Source organism: Daldinia decipiens, assembly GCF_022478715.1.
Source record: "Daldinia decipiens strain CBS 113046 unplaced genomic scaffold F4813scaffold_64, whole genome shotgun sequence".
Classification (NCBI taxonomy): Eukaryota; Fungi; Ascomycota; class Sordariomycetes; order Xylariales; family Hypoxylaceae; genus Daldinia; species Daldinia decipiens.
The window spans coordinates 3,899-22,044 of NW_026054607.1; the positions used below are offsets into that span (position 1 = coordinate 3,899).

Sequence of the window (18,146 nt, forward strand, 5' to 3'; positions counted from 1 at the left end):
AATACTACTACTACTACTACTACTACTACTACTACTACTACTACTACTACTACTACTACTACTACTACTACTACTACTACTACTACTACTACTACTACTATATGTGTTATTTCTCGGCGCGCCCTGCCGCACCGCGTCGCTCCGCTACCTATTGCTACATGGACACGTATACGGAAAGTAACTATAGTTAACTATTCTACCTAGACTGGAAGGATAGAGGTGGAGAAAGAGAGAAAGAGAGAGCATACCATTCTTATTATTATTATTATCACCTGCTGCCTATCTATCTAGCTGCACTGGCGCTGGTGCGGGGTTTGGGGATTTACGAGGCCATGGCCAAGGTACACACGGATGAGGCAATGAAAACGAATCTTTGGCAAAAAGGGGGGTTAGGACTGGTAAACGAGCTCAGTCAGAATGAATGATACCATATTGCGTATGTACATTACGCACAACGTAATTTTTTGGGGCCGTCTCTATGGTTTTTTTCCCCGGGTGTTTTTCTGATTACTATTATGCATCTGTGTTTCGTCATCTACTTGCTAGAATGACAGCTTATTTACTATGCCCCTATTCTACGGCCTTTCGTATAAGCAAGGTAAATACTAGCCGTCTCGACAAGTATTTTATTGTATTCACAAACATACCTCTCACACAAGCAAGTGCCTGGTATTAAATATCTTAAGACCGGGCCTTAACCATTTCGTAACCCTAATTAATTACGGCACTTAGAGCGTATCTATCTATCCAGAGCCTCTTAACTTAAGATGTACACACGCCTGCCTACCTAAACTTAGCTCGACTCCCGAGCAAGCCTAATAGCTTACAAGCAGGACAGGCCAAGCCGTAGCACTCATATACATAACACCTAGGTTAGAATGTTCCATTCCGTTCCTGTACGTCCATCTCGTGTCTCGTAATAGTCTCCGCCGTCATGCAAACGAAACGCCACCCAATGCACCAATCCACAGCATGCTTTTAAGAATAAAGTCGCGCGAGGGGTATAACCGCCCAGAACCCAAAATGAACAAATACGGAGAACACTGGGTACCAACGCGCGATTCGTACCTGATCCTTAATTAATAAGTACCATCCTAGAAGTGTCCAAAGATTCCCGTGACTATTGAGAGTCCTCTAGACCCTTCTCAGCGTCCTTGTCAACCTCGACTTCCTTCACTCCATCTAGTTCGGATTCCTTTTCCTTCTCGGGAACTTCCTTCGTAGGAGTCATCGGGCGACTAGGGGCTGGTGTTACCAAGACTTGTCCCGGTAAGCCATCAACCATCTTCGCAGAACTAGGCCGAGTACCGCCGCTCATCCGTCTCACGAGAATAGGATTAGGGCGGTCTAGGTCCACTTGAGAAAAGTCCCTGGAACTCCATGAAGCGCGTTGCACCTTCGCTCCGCGGGGTATACTGCTGACCGAACGCCACGAACTGACACTAGCAGTGCGACTGGCCCTTCCCACAGGACCGTGTGACACACGAACTGGGTTTATATCGGCCAGGTAGTCATCATCCTCATCTTCGATCTTAGGAGCTCGTCGAACAGACTTGACAGTGAAGTAGGGCTCTGGTGGTAGCTCTGGGAATTTCTCCGTAGAACCTGATTCCGTTCCTACTTTCGATTTAGGCTTCGGTGGGGGAGGCTGGTCAGTTGCCCTTTGCTCAATATGTTCAAAGTAACGAATTCGAATTCCTTCAAGGCTCTGCGAAGTGAAATACTCGCGATTTCGAGATAATGACATCCACGAGGATATGCCGCCGAGGATTATTAGGATCATGACCGAAATCGTAAGAAGGGCCTGGATCACGATAATGACGACCCCAATCACCGTGACCACGATGCGATTGAGATTAAAATCAGGAAGAAAAGCAATCGAGAGGCCGGTGGTTATCACTCGGGTGAGTGCTAGCAACCAAACCGCCAGAGCGGTATTGCGCTGCCCTTCATAGGGATTAAGGGCCGCGATAAAAATAAGAGCGAGGATATCGACAATAAACAATCCGAAAACCTGGGCGAGGGGATTACCCGAACCACCCCCTAGAAAACAACCGCGGATGAACTGATAGAGCAACCAAAATGCGAAAAACCACCACATCGAGAGTCTATAACGCGCAGACAGCCAGCCAAATCGTTTCACATACATCTCATCCTGGTGGATGTTTTTCCGATTGGGGTCTTTATCAATGAAATGCCAGCGAACGAAAGGCAGGGAACCAGCTGGCTTCTCTCCCAATTCTTCCTCTTTCAATTGACTGAGACGGACCGGTGCCAAGCAGGGAACATACCCAAAGATCTTACCACGCCGTAGCAAGATCCGGTCAGGATCCATAGAGAATGTGCTGAAACGCAACCGAAAGTGTAGCGCATATAAGACCAAGCCGCCCATGCCAACCAATAGGATAACGAAAACAATCGCAGCTATCGCAGTCGGTCCAGCAGAACCGTGGATGGCAAACTGGAACATGGCTAGAGTGGTAATAGAGAAGAACGCAATAAATAACGTCCTTAGAACAGCAAGGCTTAAGTAGCCCGTCCAACGAGATCGGAAATATTCCAAGCGATCTTGTTTGATCCATTTAAGTTTCACCAAGCCCTCAAGAGAATATTTGAAAGCGATTAGTAGGACAACCACAAGCCCGAGCACGACAAGGAGCCAGATTAATCCAACCATGAACGCATTCGGAGCAGGAATGCTTAACTCAGACAGCTCACCTGCAAACCCAGGAGAAGTGCCAGGCAATGGCATCCCCGGACGAACTGGATTGCCATTCCAGTTATAATCGTAGGGATCATTCGGATCGTAGGGCTGTCTCTTCGCCAGAGCATTCACAGCACCTTTCAAAATCTCCGGACCTCTCCTAGATAGTTCGATAGCGACGTACGATATGAACGAACGGCCATAAATCTGTTGAGTGAGACCTCCTTGGTTGTTGATCACCGTGCTGCCGGCTCCTCCGACCTGACTTGCATTGCCGCTGACGCCAACAAATGGGTTAATCGAATTCGCCACCTGAGCGCTGGGTACCAAGCCAGCAGCCCACGCAAAGTTGCTCCACCACGCCGGAAGTACGCTGGGCCAAGGTAGCGATAGCGCGCCAGAATAGAATATGGACTGAAAAGTTTCGAATATGACAAGGACGGACAATGAGTGAGCATAATGGCTCCTCATATGGGGTATGCTGACACCATAAGCTGCTGTCGCAAACGAAGCTATTATAGCCACGAGAGTAAAGACGCCTAGGACGGTACTGATCGATTCAGGTTGCGAAAACGTATTCCCGTTCTTCATCACGGCTTGGAAACACCCAATTTCGGTTTGGCTAGAGTTGGCGAATACCTGTATCCTCGCGAACCCCTCGAGGTCGGGAACTTCGTAGGCGATTTGCGGTATCCCGGAAACCTGTAGTGGGCCGACTGGTAGCAAGGCAAAAGCCTCGATGGGCTGTTCGGCCTTCATGGGGCACATGCTAGTTGGAATTGTCAGCATCGGGGGGCATGAAACTTAGTTAGAAAAGCGTACCTGTAGATATTCACATCGCACGGGTTTACGGTCATCGCAAATCTGCTTTCGCCGTAAGCTTCGACGGATATATATACTAGACGAACAGTTAGTCGAGAGTTCTCGCACGAGGGACTAGTCTTCCTACGCATAACGGCTTCATTGCGTATATTGGTAATTCCGTCGAGGTGGAAGAGGACGGTGGAATTATCGTAGTAGAAGGCGGCGTCGAACTTGGTGACATTCAGCAAGCTCTGTCCACCAAGACAATCACCAAAGTCGCCCGTATATAAAGCAGGTCGTCTGTCGAGCGCTAAACTTGCTGTGACGCCGTCGAGGCTCATGCCGGTGATATATTGAGTATCCTTAGCCCACGTCGTCGGTAGGAGAGACAGCCCGCCGAGAATGGGAAGCATTAGCGTATCGAACAGGCGATGGGCTAGCATCTTGGTGACGGGAGGCACCTCAGAACGGCCATCAACGATAGAGTAGGTGTATTAGGTGTATTAGGTGGATGTTGAGTTGTGCAGATGGTCGCTAATATTCTTTACCTAAAGGTTTGGAGAGATGCGAAGATAGTCGTTGAAATCGACCTTCGAGAATAGGGCGAAATGTGAATATCATCGATCGAACATCTGCATTTTTTGAGAAACGCAGCGAGAATTGTTGTATTGAGTGCTATCATAAGAGTGCTGTACTTGCTTGAGGTTGCATGGAAGTGACAAGTTATTCGTACCAATAGGTATCTAAGACCGGGGTGTTGTCCTTGTGTAAACCGCCGAAACAAGTCGCGGGGCCGCGCAAAAGTTGAGGGAGACTATTCCGTATTGGACAAGGTAAAGTGGGAATCTCTAGTTGCTAGAGGGTCACACAAAGCTTTTATGAACGTGTATGTCGGCCCATGAAGGACAATCACGGAAGAAGCGGTTGTGATATGGGAGCTGATAACGATATGTATTACACCAGGCACCTAACCTACGCGCGGGTTAGGTAAGTTCCACCACATATAATCCAATTCTAAACTACCCCCTGTGCCTGCTGTCTAGATCGAATGTGAACGTGTTGACATGGAAAGACCTCACTTACCCTCCCCGTCACTTCCACTTCCGTGCTCCGTCCATTGGGTTTCCAGTGGAGCGGTCGCTGCCGCCCAAGCCGTGGCGACTAGGACCTGACAGGCCCTGGCAGGGGAGCCTAAGATCGCCTTTTATTGGTAGACCCGTCCCGTAACGGGAAGTCAGATGCCAGCTCATGTTTGCTATGTACCTAGGTACCTAGGTAAAACAAGTAACCTACAGGTAGTCAACTTCCATAACATACTATTTTTTTTTTCTTGATTTATCTGGTTATCTTTTACTAGGTAGGTACATTAGGTAGTATACTAGTGTATATTAGTCTGATCCCAAAGAAGGGTCTAGGCGCGTCCAAACCCGACGAATCATCTCCATGTCAGACAGCTGAAGTTGCCTCCGGGGGCTGTCATTCGCCTATCTATAATATAACTCTATTGGTTGTTTAACCATCCACTAGCTATATCTGAACCAAATGTAAGATGTCCTACCTATATACAATATTCATTCCGGTAAAGAGAGTGGTGTAAAAAAAACCCCCCCCGACTGTTTGCTTTGCCATGCTTTACTTCGTCATCATGAACTCGTCATGTACTATCACATAACTCCAGTTCGTACAACAGTCCCGTTGTAAAGATTTTAGCAACAGGCAAATAGACAAATTATTGTCACCTACGGTAAACGACTCAATAGCAAAGTATAAAAGAAGTTTTAACACCCCAAAAGTGGCAGCTATAATTTATATATATGCAAGCGCCTAGAAGCTCAAATTTGAGGGATTAATCAATGGATTAATCAATGTACAACTGACGTTGGAAAACACGAAAGATAGATACCCTTGAACCCCACCACTGCAGGGGCAGTAGAGTCGCCATGAAATCTAGCTATCAGGTCAAAATGCACTTCAATGATGGTATCAACTCAATAAATCTTTGCCCCATGTTGAATCATGTATTGGCTATATCTTTCTCGACTCTTCACACTGCGAGTGCGGGGTGAAGAGGGGGAATCTCCTTTACGAAGTGAAAGACAGCATGAACGCCAAATAGATGCAAGTAAAATTGTATAGCTGCGTGCCAAAATTTGAGGGCGCGAGCACGAGGCCACGATTAAATTAAACCCCATGAACCCAGCACATGGAGGCCATTTCTCTCTAGCCGCCCGATCCCAGTCCGCCGAATTGGCTTGGCGAACATATCATGAGCTCGTTGGTATACTGTAATGCGAATGTGAGCAGGCCAGAAGAACATTGGTCTCGAATGGTATCGGTAATTCTTTTTTCATGTCGTGATAATCGTGAAGTAGAGCAAATCCAATATTCAATACGCCCAAAGGCAAGGCAAAAGAAAAAAAAATCATAATTGACCGATTACACATAATTTTCCTCGTCGTCCTCCTCAATGGGGGCAGGAGTCCTCCTTTCGTTTCTGCGCTTAGGACGCCTGTGTCTTGAGCTTGAGATGTTACTCGCCGAATCCTCAGGAGCCAAGTCGAAATCATCGCCTCCCCAATCGCTCTCGCTCATACCGTCATCATCTCCTACAGCCCATGGTGGTCTTTCAGAGCCTTGTGAATTACCGGAAAGTTGTGGCAAGACATCGATCCTTCCGGCACGGCGGTGCTGCTGGCTTAGCAATAGGCCATTGTTGCGCTGGCGGAGAGCGTTTCGCACTACTTCGGCACGTTCGTGAAGCTTTTCAAACGCGTCTTCAAGGGCTTCCATACCCTGGTAAATATCCCTTTCTACCTCAGCTAGGACAGCCATTTCAACCTCTTCATCATAGGATACAGGCTGGCGGCTATGGCCAGGCGCAGCAGACGACGACAGCGAAACAAAAGAAGCAGGCGTTGCGCCACGAGAATATACGCCAGAGAAGGGTGTAGTGCTACGAGACCCGCCGAATCCTGACGCATGGCGCATACTGGTCCCTCGTGGTGGGGGGGATGAGAACCCATTCGCGGGTGTACCACCTCGAGATTGTGGATTATCGGCAGTAGGTGTTATCGCGTCATCAGCATCAGCGCCAGACCAGAGAAAGCCGTCAAAACGGCCCGATATGAGAATTTCCCACTCTTGGGGGCTAATGTCGGTGATAGTTGCAAGAAGATCATGGTGAAAAGGGTGCTTGACGAGAAACACGGCTGTTTCTGCATCGCGAGGTGCTTGAGGTAGACGGTAGATGCGCTGAAGTGCTAGACCCGTTTTGACCATGAAATCTGTTCTTGGCTTACGCATTGGTGTAGGTGCTCTCAGAGAAGGCTGTAATTCTCGGGCACCAGAAATTAACGCGTTGAAGTACGGTTGCTCATGCTGGTCGAGATTGGTCAAGATGGCAAATGTCAGCGTCTCATCGTCGATCTCAGAGGGCGCTGGCGCTGGCGCCTCAGCGCAGTTGCTCATCCATCGATCGACTACAGACCTGACCTTCTTGGATTGTCGCAGATAGTGATCCCTAAACTCTTCTGCGATATCCGGGTCTAACTTGATCGGGGAAGCCGGCCTAGGAGGCATGTCTTGTGCAGTCTCAATCGCATTTGCAGAAAGAGAGGGAAGATCAAATGGGGGCCACGCTGGCATTTCAACCCTGCCTCCTACCCGTTCTAGTACCTCGCCCCATCCTAACCCTCGGTGCTCTTCTGGTGTCTTTTCACACATGATACAACTGCAGCCCTCGGCAGGAAGATCTCGAGAGAATACATCTTCCAATCGGTCGAGTAGCCGCCGTGCGACAGACTTATGTCCTGTTGCTACTGCAACCGAGCCCTGCTTTTGAATGACCGATTGATATTGATCAAGGAGATTAAAGAAAGGTGCGAATAGAGTGTCCGCGCCTGCTAGAGGAGGGTTTGAGGGTCGTGATCCATTCTGGCGTGGTATCACAGAAAGGAAATTCCTTGGTAGCGTATGAGGTAGACCGCCGTTCTGAAGTAGGTAATCAATCCTGGGGACTTCCTGAATATTCAATGGGGGAGGCGGAGGCGGAGGCGGTGGTGGAGGGCCGAAATCAGATGCTGGGGTTGCTGAAGGCGTAGGACGTTCTTGTCTTTCACGCCTAGAGTTAAAGCTAGGCTTCACATCCGGAAAGGCTTGCGGCGGCGGAAATTGTGGCGTAGCTGTAGGTGTTCTCGGTGATGAGTCCTGTATAGAGTCTGGGGAATCTTCGGCTTCGGCTGGGCTAGGATTCCCACGGGATCTTGTCGAGGCTGTCCGTTTAGGAGCAACAGGAGTAGCAGTTGAGGAAGTCCCTACAGTTTTATTATCGCTCAGTTGGGATGCCTCACCATTAACTCGTACGCCGAATGGCGGAGGCGGTGGAGGCGGGGGAGGAGGAGGTGGCGGGTAGGATGGAGTTGGAGGAGATTTGATAGTGGAAGCGTAGCTTGAAGCTTTAGATTTAGTAGACAGCTTCGATTTCTCATCGTGCTTCGAGTTAGATCGTGATAAGCCGGAGGTCCTTGATTGAGGTCGGTCTGAACCCGATTCCATCTCCTCTCTCAACTTCGAGGTGGGTGTTTTGCTTCGTCTTTTCTTTTCTTCGGATAAATCTGTTTCGGGAGGGCTAGGCGGCCGACCATCTTTCTGGGTATTCTTCCTACTTATACCACCTGTCGATTTAGATCTGCCTATGTTACCGGAACCAAGATCTGTGGTATCTGGAGTAAAGGGATCATTGTGGGCGGACGCCCCTACGTCTTCGCGGCTGAGTACAGCTTCTTTGCTGTGGGCCTTGCTAAAGGTAGGGTATGGCAAGCTAACCCGGCTGCCAGAAAGGGTTGTCCTTGAAAGTTCGGGTACTAGGTCACTCATTGAAGATGTCCTTCTGTCACGGTCCCTCTCTTTCTCTTCCTTGGCTCGGTGTCGTCGATGTGAGGAGGTGTGCGAATCCCCATCAGTACTGGCTTTATGCTTAGAACGGTGTGATTTATGGTGGTGATAGTGACTATCCCTGTCACTCCTAACCCGTTCCTTATCCTTTTCTCTATCACGCTCCCGCTCACTCTTTCTACGCCGAGGGTCTCTTGAGCGGGTATCGCTGGTTGCGTCGGCATCAGGGTCTCTGGAGCCCATTGTGGCGGACCATACGAGCCCGACCGGGCCCAACCGCTAATTCGATTTGACGAGGGAGGGTCGTCGAACTTATTCGAGGGATGGCAGAGGGTCCTTGATTGGAGAGGGTTCAGGGTAAGGACGAATGAATTCAATGCTTCAGTGGTCGTAATTAGGAATCTAGGGGTTTATGCAATGCGTTCGTTGGCAACAAAAAAAAAAGGAAAAACATTACATGTAGATGGCAAGAAAAAGTGGTGAAAGCAACATAAGGCACATTGCATGTTCCAATGTTCCAATGCTCCAATGTTCCCAAAAAGATATGCAAGGGAAGGTGACGGCGGCTATTGGAGTCTTTCCACACGCTACGCAACTGCCTGTGATTCGTCCAAATCGGGCATGGACGTACCCGTACCTATCGCTTAAGGTGGGGTCGCTATATCCCGCAGACCTCGACTTTCTAATAATTTGGTTTGTTTGATGCATATCTATATATAGAGAGATCTGGCATAACATGAACAGCCTGATCGGAGATCGTCACAGCAAAATCTATTTATTTATTTATTTGCTTTAGTAGTGCTCAAAGATTTCTCCAAACTCGAGTCGAGTTAACCCGAGTGCCGTTTACACCCCCATCGGTAGTGTACGGTTCTATGTATGTATATATATATATATATATATATGTGTGTGTGTGTGTGTGTGTGTGTGTGTGTTATAAATCCCATAAATCTTCGTAATATATGACCTGGTACGTTGATCGTAGGTCTATCCGGGTCTTCCTTTATTCCTTCACAAATGTCCTTTTAAAAGCCTAGGAAAATACATATAAACTTATCTCGTTTATAAGCGGTCTAGTAAACCACGGCTCTCCAGCATCAGAACGATCTGGTGCACGATGGATCGCACTGTCTGCTTCTCGCCATCTACTACTAAATCGGCCTTAGAGGGAGCCTCATATGGGTCATCAACACCCGTGAATCCCTTGATCTCACCAGCACGAGCCTTAGCGTAGATGCCTCTCTTGTCCGTCTTCTCGCAGTACTCAAGAGGAGTAGCGACGTGGACAAGGTAAAAGTCGCCGTATTTCTCAATGGCCTCCTTAGCAGCTGCTCGGTCCTTGTCAAAAGGCGCAATAGGGGCGGCGATGACAGCAGCACCGGACCTGGTCAGCTCGCCAGCGACGAATGCGATACGAGCAATGTTGGTGCTGCGATCTTCTCTGCTGAAACCCAGTTCAGACGACAGCTCGTGGCGCACAGTCTCACCAAGCAGCATAGAGACCGATCGGCCGCCCTGCTGGTTCAGGGTAACCTGAAGAGCTCTCGCGATCTGGTCCTTGCCGCTGTTTGTGTAACCGGTTAGGAAGACAGTAAATCCCTGAGCAGCACGGGGAGGATGCGACTCGCGCAGTACTTTAACGACCTCAGGATATGAGAACCACTCGGGAATATCTCGGCCGCTCCTCAGTCGCGAGCGCAGTTCTGTACCGGAGATGTTTAACGTGCGGGTATCCTTTGGGATCTCGTCGATAGGCGCGTACTCGTCCTTGTCGGGTAAGTATGTCATCATTTGGAAGGGCACAACCTCAATGCCAAGTTCGTCGCGGTATTTCTCAACCGCGTACTGGGCATCGTAAGGTCCATAGAAATCAACACCTTGGCTGTTCTTTCCGGGACCAGCGTGGTCACGACCAACGATGAAGTGAGTTGCTCCGTGATTCTTGCGGATAATGGCGTGCCAGATAGCTTCGCGGGGGCCACCCATTCGCATAGCCAACGGGAGGAGACCTAAGACCGCCATGCCATTGGGGTATCTTGGCAAGAGAGCCTTGTAGACTCGCACTCGTGTGAAGTGGTCAATATCTCCGGGTTTTGTCAAGCCAACCACCGGGTGAATGAGCACATTTGCGTAATGCGAACGAGCAGCACGAACTGTTAGCTCTCGGTGAGCACGGTGCATAGGGTTCCTTGTCTGGAAAGCAACAACACGGCTCCAACCAAGTTTGTCAAAGTGCAATCGGAGCTCAGCCGGAGTGTCTATCGCGAGGATCAGGATTAGCTTCAATGGCGTAACGGTTTTTAGATTATAGTGGTTAGACTTACATCGAAGGTCTACAAAGTCATAGTGCTGTAGACGGTTGACAGCTTCTACCTTACCACCGACGTAAAAATCAGCAGCAGTTCTGAAGAGATATTTAACAGCGGGATGCGCTTCATCATCGCTTCCGAAAACTTCCTTAGCTTCGAGGACCCTGTTGTGCTAATGTGTTAGTGGTGTCGATTGCGCAAGAATTAGCGGGCGAGGAGTTTCCCGTACTTGTCTGGCTTGTAGATATCGTCCACGGTAAGAATGGCCAAACTCCTGTCGTCACGAAGATCGCGTAGCGTCACTCGGACACCTGGTTTTAGACCAACTTCCTTAATAGTTTCGTCAGATAGATCTAGAGTGATGGGTATGCTGAACAGAATGCCGTCGGCTAGCCTATTCTCCTTTACAACACTGTGCAAGACAGTCAGCGCTTGGTCTTGTTACTCATGTGGCCCAGTTGTTACATACCCATTATAGTCGGCCTCGTTCATGAAACCTAGATGTGAATTTGTGTAAGCTTGGCTTCATTCCGAGAGCACCGGTCCTCGTATAATAATCGTGGCTTGGCCAATAACAAGCGTGGGTATAGAAAATAGGGTAGAATCATGTAGCACCAGACAAAATGAGAAGCACGGATGTCAAAGATCAGACATGGTAATAGGTAAACATACCTTCCAGAGGTGAGAAGCCGCCATTAAGGATCAGTTCAAGGTCACAGAGCTGTCTCTCGGTCAGGGTAATGGCGGGGAGAGTTTCAGCTTCGGCCTCGAGCTGGGCTTGTCTAGAAAAGTCTCTGGCAATAAGGTCCTTGAGGACGCCGCCATGGGGAGGATTCGCCATTGTCTCGGAATATAACTTGGGCAAATGTAGATTATAGTAAGGACAGACTGAGAGAATGGGAAGAGCGCTAGAGACTATTGACTCTGGTTCTTAATAAAAGACCAGGAGCAACAGATAATAAGGGAGGATAGATAATCAACACGTATGGAACATACAACTATGTTGACGTGCTATTATAGAAGATAATACGGAAAGTCGAGAGCCGACATAGCCACTTGCTAGGTTATAGATAAAAAGAGAAGAATAAATGTAAAATAAAATAAAATAGAGCTAATTTCGATGCCGTTCACGCTACGTAATTGGTAGCAGAGATGCAGTCTCTTCAGGGCAGATTTTACGCAGCGACCATATGGGATGGAGACTAAGACCTGGGCGAAAAAAAACCGAATCAAATAGCATTTAGCCTTGATGACGTGCTCAAGGACTAGCGAGAGCCGTCGCCTAGAATGTAGCACCGGCGGTTCTCGTTTGTCACTGGACCGACGCGGCCCTTTTGAACGAATTGGGAAATCAAGCAGTCCGAAAAAAACATGCTGGACAACAACGGCTCTCGGGACCCAGTAGCCCTGATGATGCCTTAATTTGCGTAAATGAGAGCAAATGTTTTATCTGATGTCGATCGCGGAGCACGTATACCAAATCTTGGGGTAAATTGAATACATAATGAAGAAGAGATGGCGACCTTCTTCAGCTCTTAGCTTTCTTCAGCTGCGGAGGTATGTACTTCGGTACCATCTACCCCTCTCTCCACGAAACGCCCCGACTTTTTGCAATGTTCCAATATACATCTTTGATAACCAGCGGATGGTGGAATTAGGCTCTGCCAAATTGGTATTCAGGACGCAATATGCCACGATAAAATTACCTACACCCTAATTTTGTTCATCACCCTTTCTCACTATCCTCCTTCTTGCAAGCATTCATCGTGTTTTACAAGCAAATAGTAGCTATGTGTTCTGATCTGTGGTACAAACTTGCAACATCCAGCAAACTGCCAGGATATATCCCTCAGATATTTTGGACATTACAACACAAAAGAAATGGAAAGGTAAAATGACGTAAACATGGTTGAACACCTTATGCCTTCACCTAATCCTCAAATTTATTAGCCTTATCCTTCTTGCCCTTACCTTTTGAAAGTAGGTCATGAACATATTGACGCCATCCAGATGCCGCATCGCTATGTGTTGTATCTCGTGCCGCCGCTTCTATAGTTGTAGGGCCGACTGGAGGAGTGTGCCAGTGGTCTCTATCCGGCGTAGGAAGAGGTACTACCGTTATAGAAGATGAAGTATCTACTGGCGTAACATTTCCCGAGGTCGATCCTACGATTATAACACTGCTATTAGAAATCTGGCCCGGTATGGATACTATCGTTGATGTTTGAAAGGTGGTTGGATGACCATTGCTACCGAACAACGTTGTATTTGCTATCATTTCGATCAGTTATCGCTATTCAAAATACATCTCCGGTTTATATCTACTTACATGATGAACTATCAGTACACAATGTGGTCGAAGACGGCAAGGGAGCGGGAGTTCCCGTCGCGCCCTCGACACCTGATGCGAATGATGTAGCCGATGAAGTTAAGGTTGCCACAGATCCCGGCTGAGTAAACCCATCATCGGTGCAAGTTGTATCAATGGTGGCAGGAGGGATCTCGCTTTCTGTACAAATTGTGTTAGGCTCTTGAGTTGTTGGAAGTTCTTCAGTACAAGTGTCCGAAGATAATGTCGTAGTAAAAGAGCCTAATGGCGAAGATGAGGTTATTTGAGGGGGAATTCCCTGTCCGCCTGGACTACTCGATGTAGTTGTTCCTGTGGTAGACGCTCCCGACGGTAAAGAAGCCGAAGTGGTCGAGTTCAAGAACATAAACGAGGTAGAACTGTTCCCGGCAGGTGATTGGCTTATGGCCCCTGATGCCGTAAGAGACACGGTAATCCCTGATTTTGTGGACGGGACGGCCGAGATGCCACTTGAACTCGGTAGTAGACTTGTAGTGGGTCCGAGTGATGAACTGCTATTCGACAGACCATGAGATACAGAGAGCAGTGTAGATTGGACTGTCGGGTTAGGAGTGACAACGCTCGGCGGGGAGGTTGCTTGGGATATCGATTGGGTACTGGTCCCTACCGACTGTCCAGTAGGACCACTAGTCGAGAATCCATGGGAGATCGACGTATTCGAGAATGGGAAGGGAACAGAACTTGAGACTCTAGTGAAGGAACCAGTTACACTGGTGGTGACACTCTCACTTCCAGTGATAGTTTGATTAGAGATGGTACTAGATGAGTGAGTTGGACCCAATGATATCGTTGAATTTGAAACAGAGGATGGAAGCAACGTCTCTGATGCCCTAGAGGACGAGCTAAAAGCGCTGTTACTTTCGATGGAGCTCGGCATAGGAAAGGACTCGGTCCCTGAATTGACAGTCCCGCCGGATGGAGCAGTCGGGTTAGGGAGCGCCGTGATATTCGTCAAAGGAAAAGGTGGCACGGATGGTGATACCCCAGATGTGAGCGTAGGCACCCCTGTACCCGAAGCCGAGCCGTGAGTAGTTGAAAATAGGCTTCTAGAGTGAACTGTGTTAGAGAAGGACTCCGCACCAGTCGTGGCAGCCGAGCTCGAACCCAGACCGACCGACTGGCCGGATGGCCCGTTCGACGACGTAGTTGGCCCTAAGCTCTCGGTAGAGTTTGAGAGGGGGAATGGTGGTGTCAACCCTGAAGTTGTAGGGGTGGATAAGCTAGCTAAACCTGTGCCCGATCTAGTGATAAAGGGTGTGATAGTAAGTGAACGAGTGTCGTTAGATGAGCTAACAGGGCTTGTAGGAGAGCTGCTTGATAAGCTTTGAAATCCCGTTGAGATGAAGCCTGATGACCCTGTAGGTTTGCTTGTAATATTTGTCGAATTTGGCATAGGGAAAGGAGCAGGCGAACTAGGAATCTGTGCCGAAGCGCTATTTGAGCCCCCTGAGGGTGTGATACCCGTCGAGCTGCTAGTTCCACTGGTATGACTTCCGGGAATCACGGTCGAGTTCGTCGCGGGGCCTGTTTGTGTGGGTGTTGAACTTAAAGAGATTGGACCGGGACCGGTAGGTACTCGACTGCCCGTAGACCCTAATGTAGGTATTGTAGTATTTGATAGTGGGAAAGGAGCTGATGAGCTGCTAATTCTTGTAGATTGTCCAATTGGACTGCTAGATGGAGACCCAGTCGGCACGAGGGTCGAAATCGATGACAGGTTAACAGAGCCAGTAGGTGGGATGACTGTACCTGAATTCGAGACACCTGTAGGACCCGTAGTTGGCAATGTCAAGTTGGTTAAGGGGAAGGGCATTGTTTGAGAACCACTTAGCGAAAGGTGACTAGACGATGAAGTCCGTGTCGTCTGATTGCCGCTTATGGATGCGGATGACGTCTGTGAGTATATCCCCGTGGTTAGGAGAGAGCTAATGGTCTCAGTTGTATGTCCAGTCATTGTTATCGTTGAATTGGGCCATAGCGGAGATTGAGAGGCAGTAGATCTAGAATTGCTGAACCCACTACTTATCTCCCCAGAAACAGTTCCTGTTGGTGAACTCGTTACAGTGAGAGGAACCGTTTGACCATTCGGGCCATTTGTTGAATTGTTAGAAGGGAATAGGGGCCGAGAGGAGATCACAGTAGTAGACTCAATACCTGAAAGGGTTATACTAGACGTTATGCTAGAGAAAGCAGTGCCAGTCGGACCCAACGGAGACGCTGTCGAGTTTGTAATAGGAAACGGAGGAAATGTTGAAGAGGATCCAAAACTTGCTACCTCGCTAGAGATACTTGACTCAAGCATAGACGATCCAGTAGACACAGCTGTGGGCAGAGAACTAGGTTGTAGGGCACCTGAAAAGGAGAGAGATCCTCCAGTTGGTCTGCCTACAGTAATTGACGAGTTCGTCAATGGAAACGGAGCTGACTTCGTCGCTGCGGAGGTGATAATAGACAAAGTACTAGATATAGAACTGCTGGAAATTGTCATAGTACCGGTTCCAAGAGTTTGATTAGTAGGACTTGATGTACTAGCCGTTATATTTGATTGAACAGGTGGAGTTGTGGACACCCCCTGGCCTCCGGGGCTAGCTCCCTGAGAGGATTCACTCGGTGATAGAATAGTTGAACCACCAGTAGGCGTTAGTGATGATGACGAGTTCAGTGTATGAGAATATGAGGCTAAGCTGGTGATGGCGCCAGTCCCTGTAGGGCGGCTTGTCGCTGGAGAAGAGACGACAGTGCCCGTAGTCGTGTTACTCAGGGGAAACGGTACAGAGGTATTTGGCACTATAACCGAACTCGTCTCCAAGCCCACCGACTGCGTTTGGGTCCCCAAGGAAACAGATTGAGATGGTACTGTAATTGCTCCGCCCGTTCCTGTGGGTGCAATTGTTTGGTTAAGTGACTCAGTAACAACACTGATACTGCTATTGGAAAGTGGGAATGGCGCTTTTGTTGTGGAAGATATCTCGCTCTTAGTAAGACTACCAGATGCAACAATACTACTAACCTCCATACTAGATACCGATATTGTGGATATTGATGATGTAGAGCCAGTTGGGAATAACGTGGTAACAAAACTTGAGCTAGCAATAGAGAATCCAGAACTTCCTGCTGTAGACCCTTTGCTGTTCGTCACGTTTGAAATAGGAAATGGGGGAATTGTCGAAGAACTCGAAATTCCAGAGCCTGCGGATGGGGAGGCAGTTCCAGATGATGAGGTCTCTGTGCCTATGGTACCACTAGGACCACCTTGACCTGATGGTCTAGTTTGGGACAAAGTCACATTGGAGAGGGAGCTAATAGTCCCAACCGTAGAGCTTGCTTGTGTGACGCTAATTCCCGTTACTGAAGGTCCCGAAGATATAGTAATTGACTGTGAACCACTTCCAGACGCGGTGGGCCCTGCAGGGTTGGCATTGAATGTTGAGTTCGAGGTAGGAAAAGGGGCAGAAGTCCCGGCTACTGAAGGAGACGAAATGCCCGATGAAGCAGCTAGGGACGTACTTGCTATTTCTGATATACCCGAAGAGATAGTTTCCGATCCAGAAACTACCATGCTTTGCGTTGACTCTGAACCAGAGGTTGACAGACCTATGGATCCGGGCGATTCTGCACCTGATGAGAGTCCATTTGACGGTTGTGTCGGGGTACTTGGAACACTTGCGGTTACAGCGGCTGTACTAGAGGTGCCAAACGTCGTTCCATTCTCAATAATAGTCAAAGTAACCGAAATGCCGGAAGATATGATGACAGTCGTAACTGCTTCTTCCGTGCTCGTTCCGGAGATGGTAATTTGACCTCCTGTATTTTCTCCGTTGCTAACAGTAGAGAGACTGCTTGGACCTGTAGTTGGAGGATTACCTTGACCCCCGGGACCTCCACCAATGCCGGTACTACTAGTTGTGCTTAATAACGTGGTGTTCAAGAGACCGCTCTACAGATATGCTCGTTAGCAAGGTCCTATACCCTCGTTTCTGTATACCTAAGCCCCTATATGCTTATGAAGAAGGGTTTAAAGATACAATCACATACCAAAGGAGAGCTGGACACAGTAGGAAGAAATGAAGTAGGATTTCTAGAAGAAAGGAAACTGCCAGTTGAAGTTGTCAAAGAATTCGACTCTTCGGGACGAGTCGACGTAAGGATCGAACCGCTTGTCTCCCCTGTAGTTGACGTCGGTGAAACGCCCGTTATAGTAGGCACGCCAGACATAGATATAAACGAGGAAGTATTTGCCACGGATAATGATCCTGGAGCAGACGAGACCGATTCCCCTCCTGGGCCGAGAGTTGAGGATACTAAAACTGAGTGAGCCCATATACTGCTAAACTAAGCCAATGCTATAAGTACCTGATAAGATAGTCGAACTATTAACGAAGCCTGATGCATAGCTAGATCCCGGAATACTCGGTGAACTTGTACTGAGACCAGGCTGGGCTAAACCTGACGAAGAAGCCTTGGAGGTGAAGGGTGAGGGGGGTGGAGATCCATATCCCCCATATGTGGGAGTATGATAATTATATCCACCGCTAGGGCCATGCTGAGGATCGTCGAACAATTCGTAATCAATTCTTTGAGGGTCCATATCGGGGGATGGATCATGTTGAATAGCAAGGTGATCCCCTTGAGGCACTGCTCGGATACCCGGAAGGCTTGCAAATAGAAAGACCACCGACACCATACCAGCAGCGAGCGTCAAGGCTCTCATGATGGTAGATATAACGGATGTCCAATGACAGCCCGGAATCTATAAGATGAATACTACAGATGTTTTAAGATATGTGTGGGTCGTAGCAGTACTCGACGGGAACAAAAATGAGTGTAGACGGTCCGCAGTAAAGGATTAGAAGGAGAAGAAGAAACGAATGAAGGGATACTAAGTAGTGATATAGAGAGAAGTTAAGAAGATGGTAGTTGCGGAAATGGGGGGGGATGAATAATGAATGTGCTTTGTGGATTGGATTTCTTTACCCAGAAAAGAGAAAGTTGGCAGAAGGAAGGAAGCGACTGAGACGGATGTGGACGGATGATATCGGTAGATAACTGAGCAGATAATCCAATTGAG

General features: G+C 48.4%; 3 protein-coding genes across 3 annotated transcripts; all 3 read right to left on the minus strand.

Annotated features, from left to right (window-relative positions):
- Positions 1-926: 926 nt before the first annotated feature.
- F4813DRAFT_305420 (TRP-domain-containing protein) lies at positions 927-4,267 on the minus strand. Its single transcript, XM_049240815.1, has 3 exons — positions 3,654-4,267; positions 3,527-3,602; positions 927-3,473 (listed from the first exon to the last, which is right to left on the minus strand). The coding sequence occupies exons 1-3, from the start codon at positions 3,949-3,951 to the stop codon at positions 1,121-1,123; spliced, it is 2,727 nt and encodes a 908-aa protein (XP_049094540.1). The 5' UTR covers positions 3,952-4,267; the 3' UTR covers positions 927-1,120.
- Positions 4,268-5,822: 1,555 nt separating this feature from the next.
- F4813DRAFT_305430 (uncharacterized protein) lies at positions 5,823-8,908 on the minus strand. The gene has a single exon (XM_049240816.1). It carries the CDS (start codon positions 8,642-8,644, stop codon positions 5,945-5,947), a length of 2,700 nt encoding a protein of 899 aa, XP_049094541.1. The 5' UTR covers positions 8,645-8,908; the 3' UTR covers positions 5,823-5,944.
- Positions 8,909-9,312: 404 nt separating this feature from the next.
- Positions 9,313-12,214, minus strand: F4813DRAFT_377474 (putative sulfate adenylyltransferase). Its single transcript, XM_049245238.1, has 5 exons — positions 11,383-12,214; positions 11,180-11,207; positions 10,940-11,122; positions 10,726-10,874; positions 9,313-10,659 (listed from the first exon to the last, which is right to left on the minus strand). Exons 1-5 carry the CDS (start codon positions 11,549-11,551, stop codon positions 9,464-9,466), a joined length of 1,725 nt encoding a protein of 574 aa, XP_049094542.1. The 5' UTR covers positions 11,552-12,214; the 3' UTR covers positions 9,313-9,463.
- Between the last annotated feature and the right edge of the window lie 5,932 nt (positions 12,215-18,146).

Excerpts from the sequence above, each read along its gene's own strand:
- F4813DRAFT_305430 (XM_049240816.1), bottom strand. The coding sequence starts at position 8,644 with ATGGGCTCCAGAGACCCTGATGCCGACGCAACCAGCGATACCCGCTCA.
- F4813DRAFT_377474 (XM_049245238.1), bottom strand. The coding sequence starts at position 11,551 with ATGGCGAATCCTCCCCATGGCGGCGTCCTCAAGGACCTTATTGCCAGA. Across the intron at positions 11,208-11,382 it reads CGGCTTCTCACCTCTGGAAG|GTTTCATGAACGAGGCCGAC; the intron begins GTATGTTTACCT and ends ATTCACATCTAG. Across the intron at positions 10,875-10,939 it reads GATATCTACAAGCCAGACAA|GGTCCTCGAAGCTAAGGAAG; the intron begins GTACGGGAAACT and ends TTAGCACAACAG.
- F4813DRAFT_305420 (XM_049240815.1), bottom strand. The coding sequence starts at position 3,951 with ATGCTAGCCCATCGCCTGTTCGATACGCTAATGCTTCCCATTCTCGGC. Across the intron at positions 3,603-3,653 it reads ACGCAATGAAGCCGTTATGC|TATATATATCCGTCGAAGCT; the intron begins GTAGGAAGACTA and ends CTGTTCGTCTAG. Across the intron at positions 3,474-3,526 it reads TGCGATGTGAATATCTACAG|CATGTGCCCCATGAAGGCCG; the intron begins GTACGCTTTTCT and ends AATTCCAACTAG.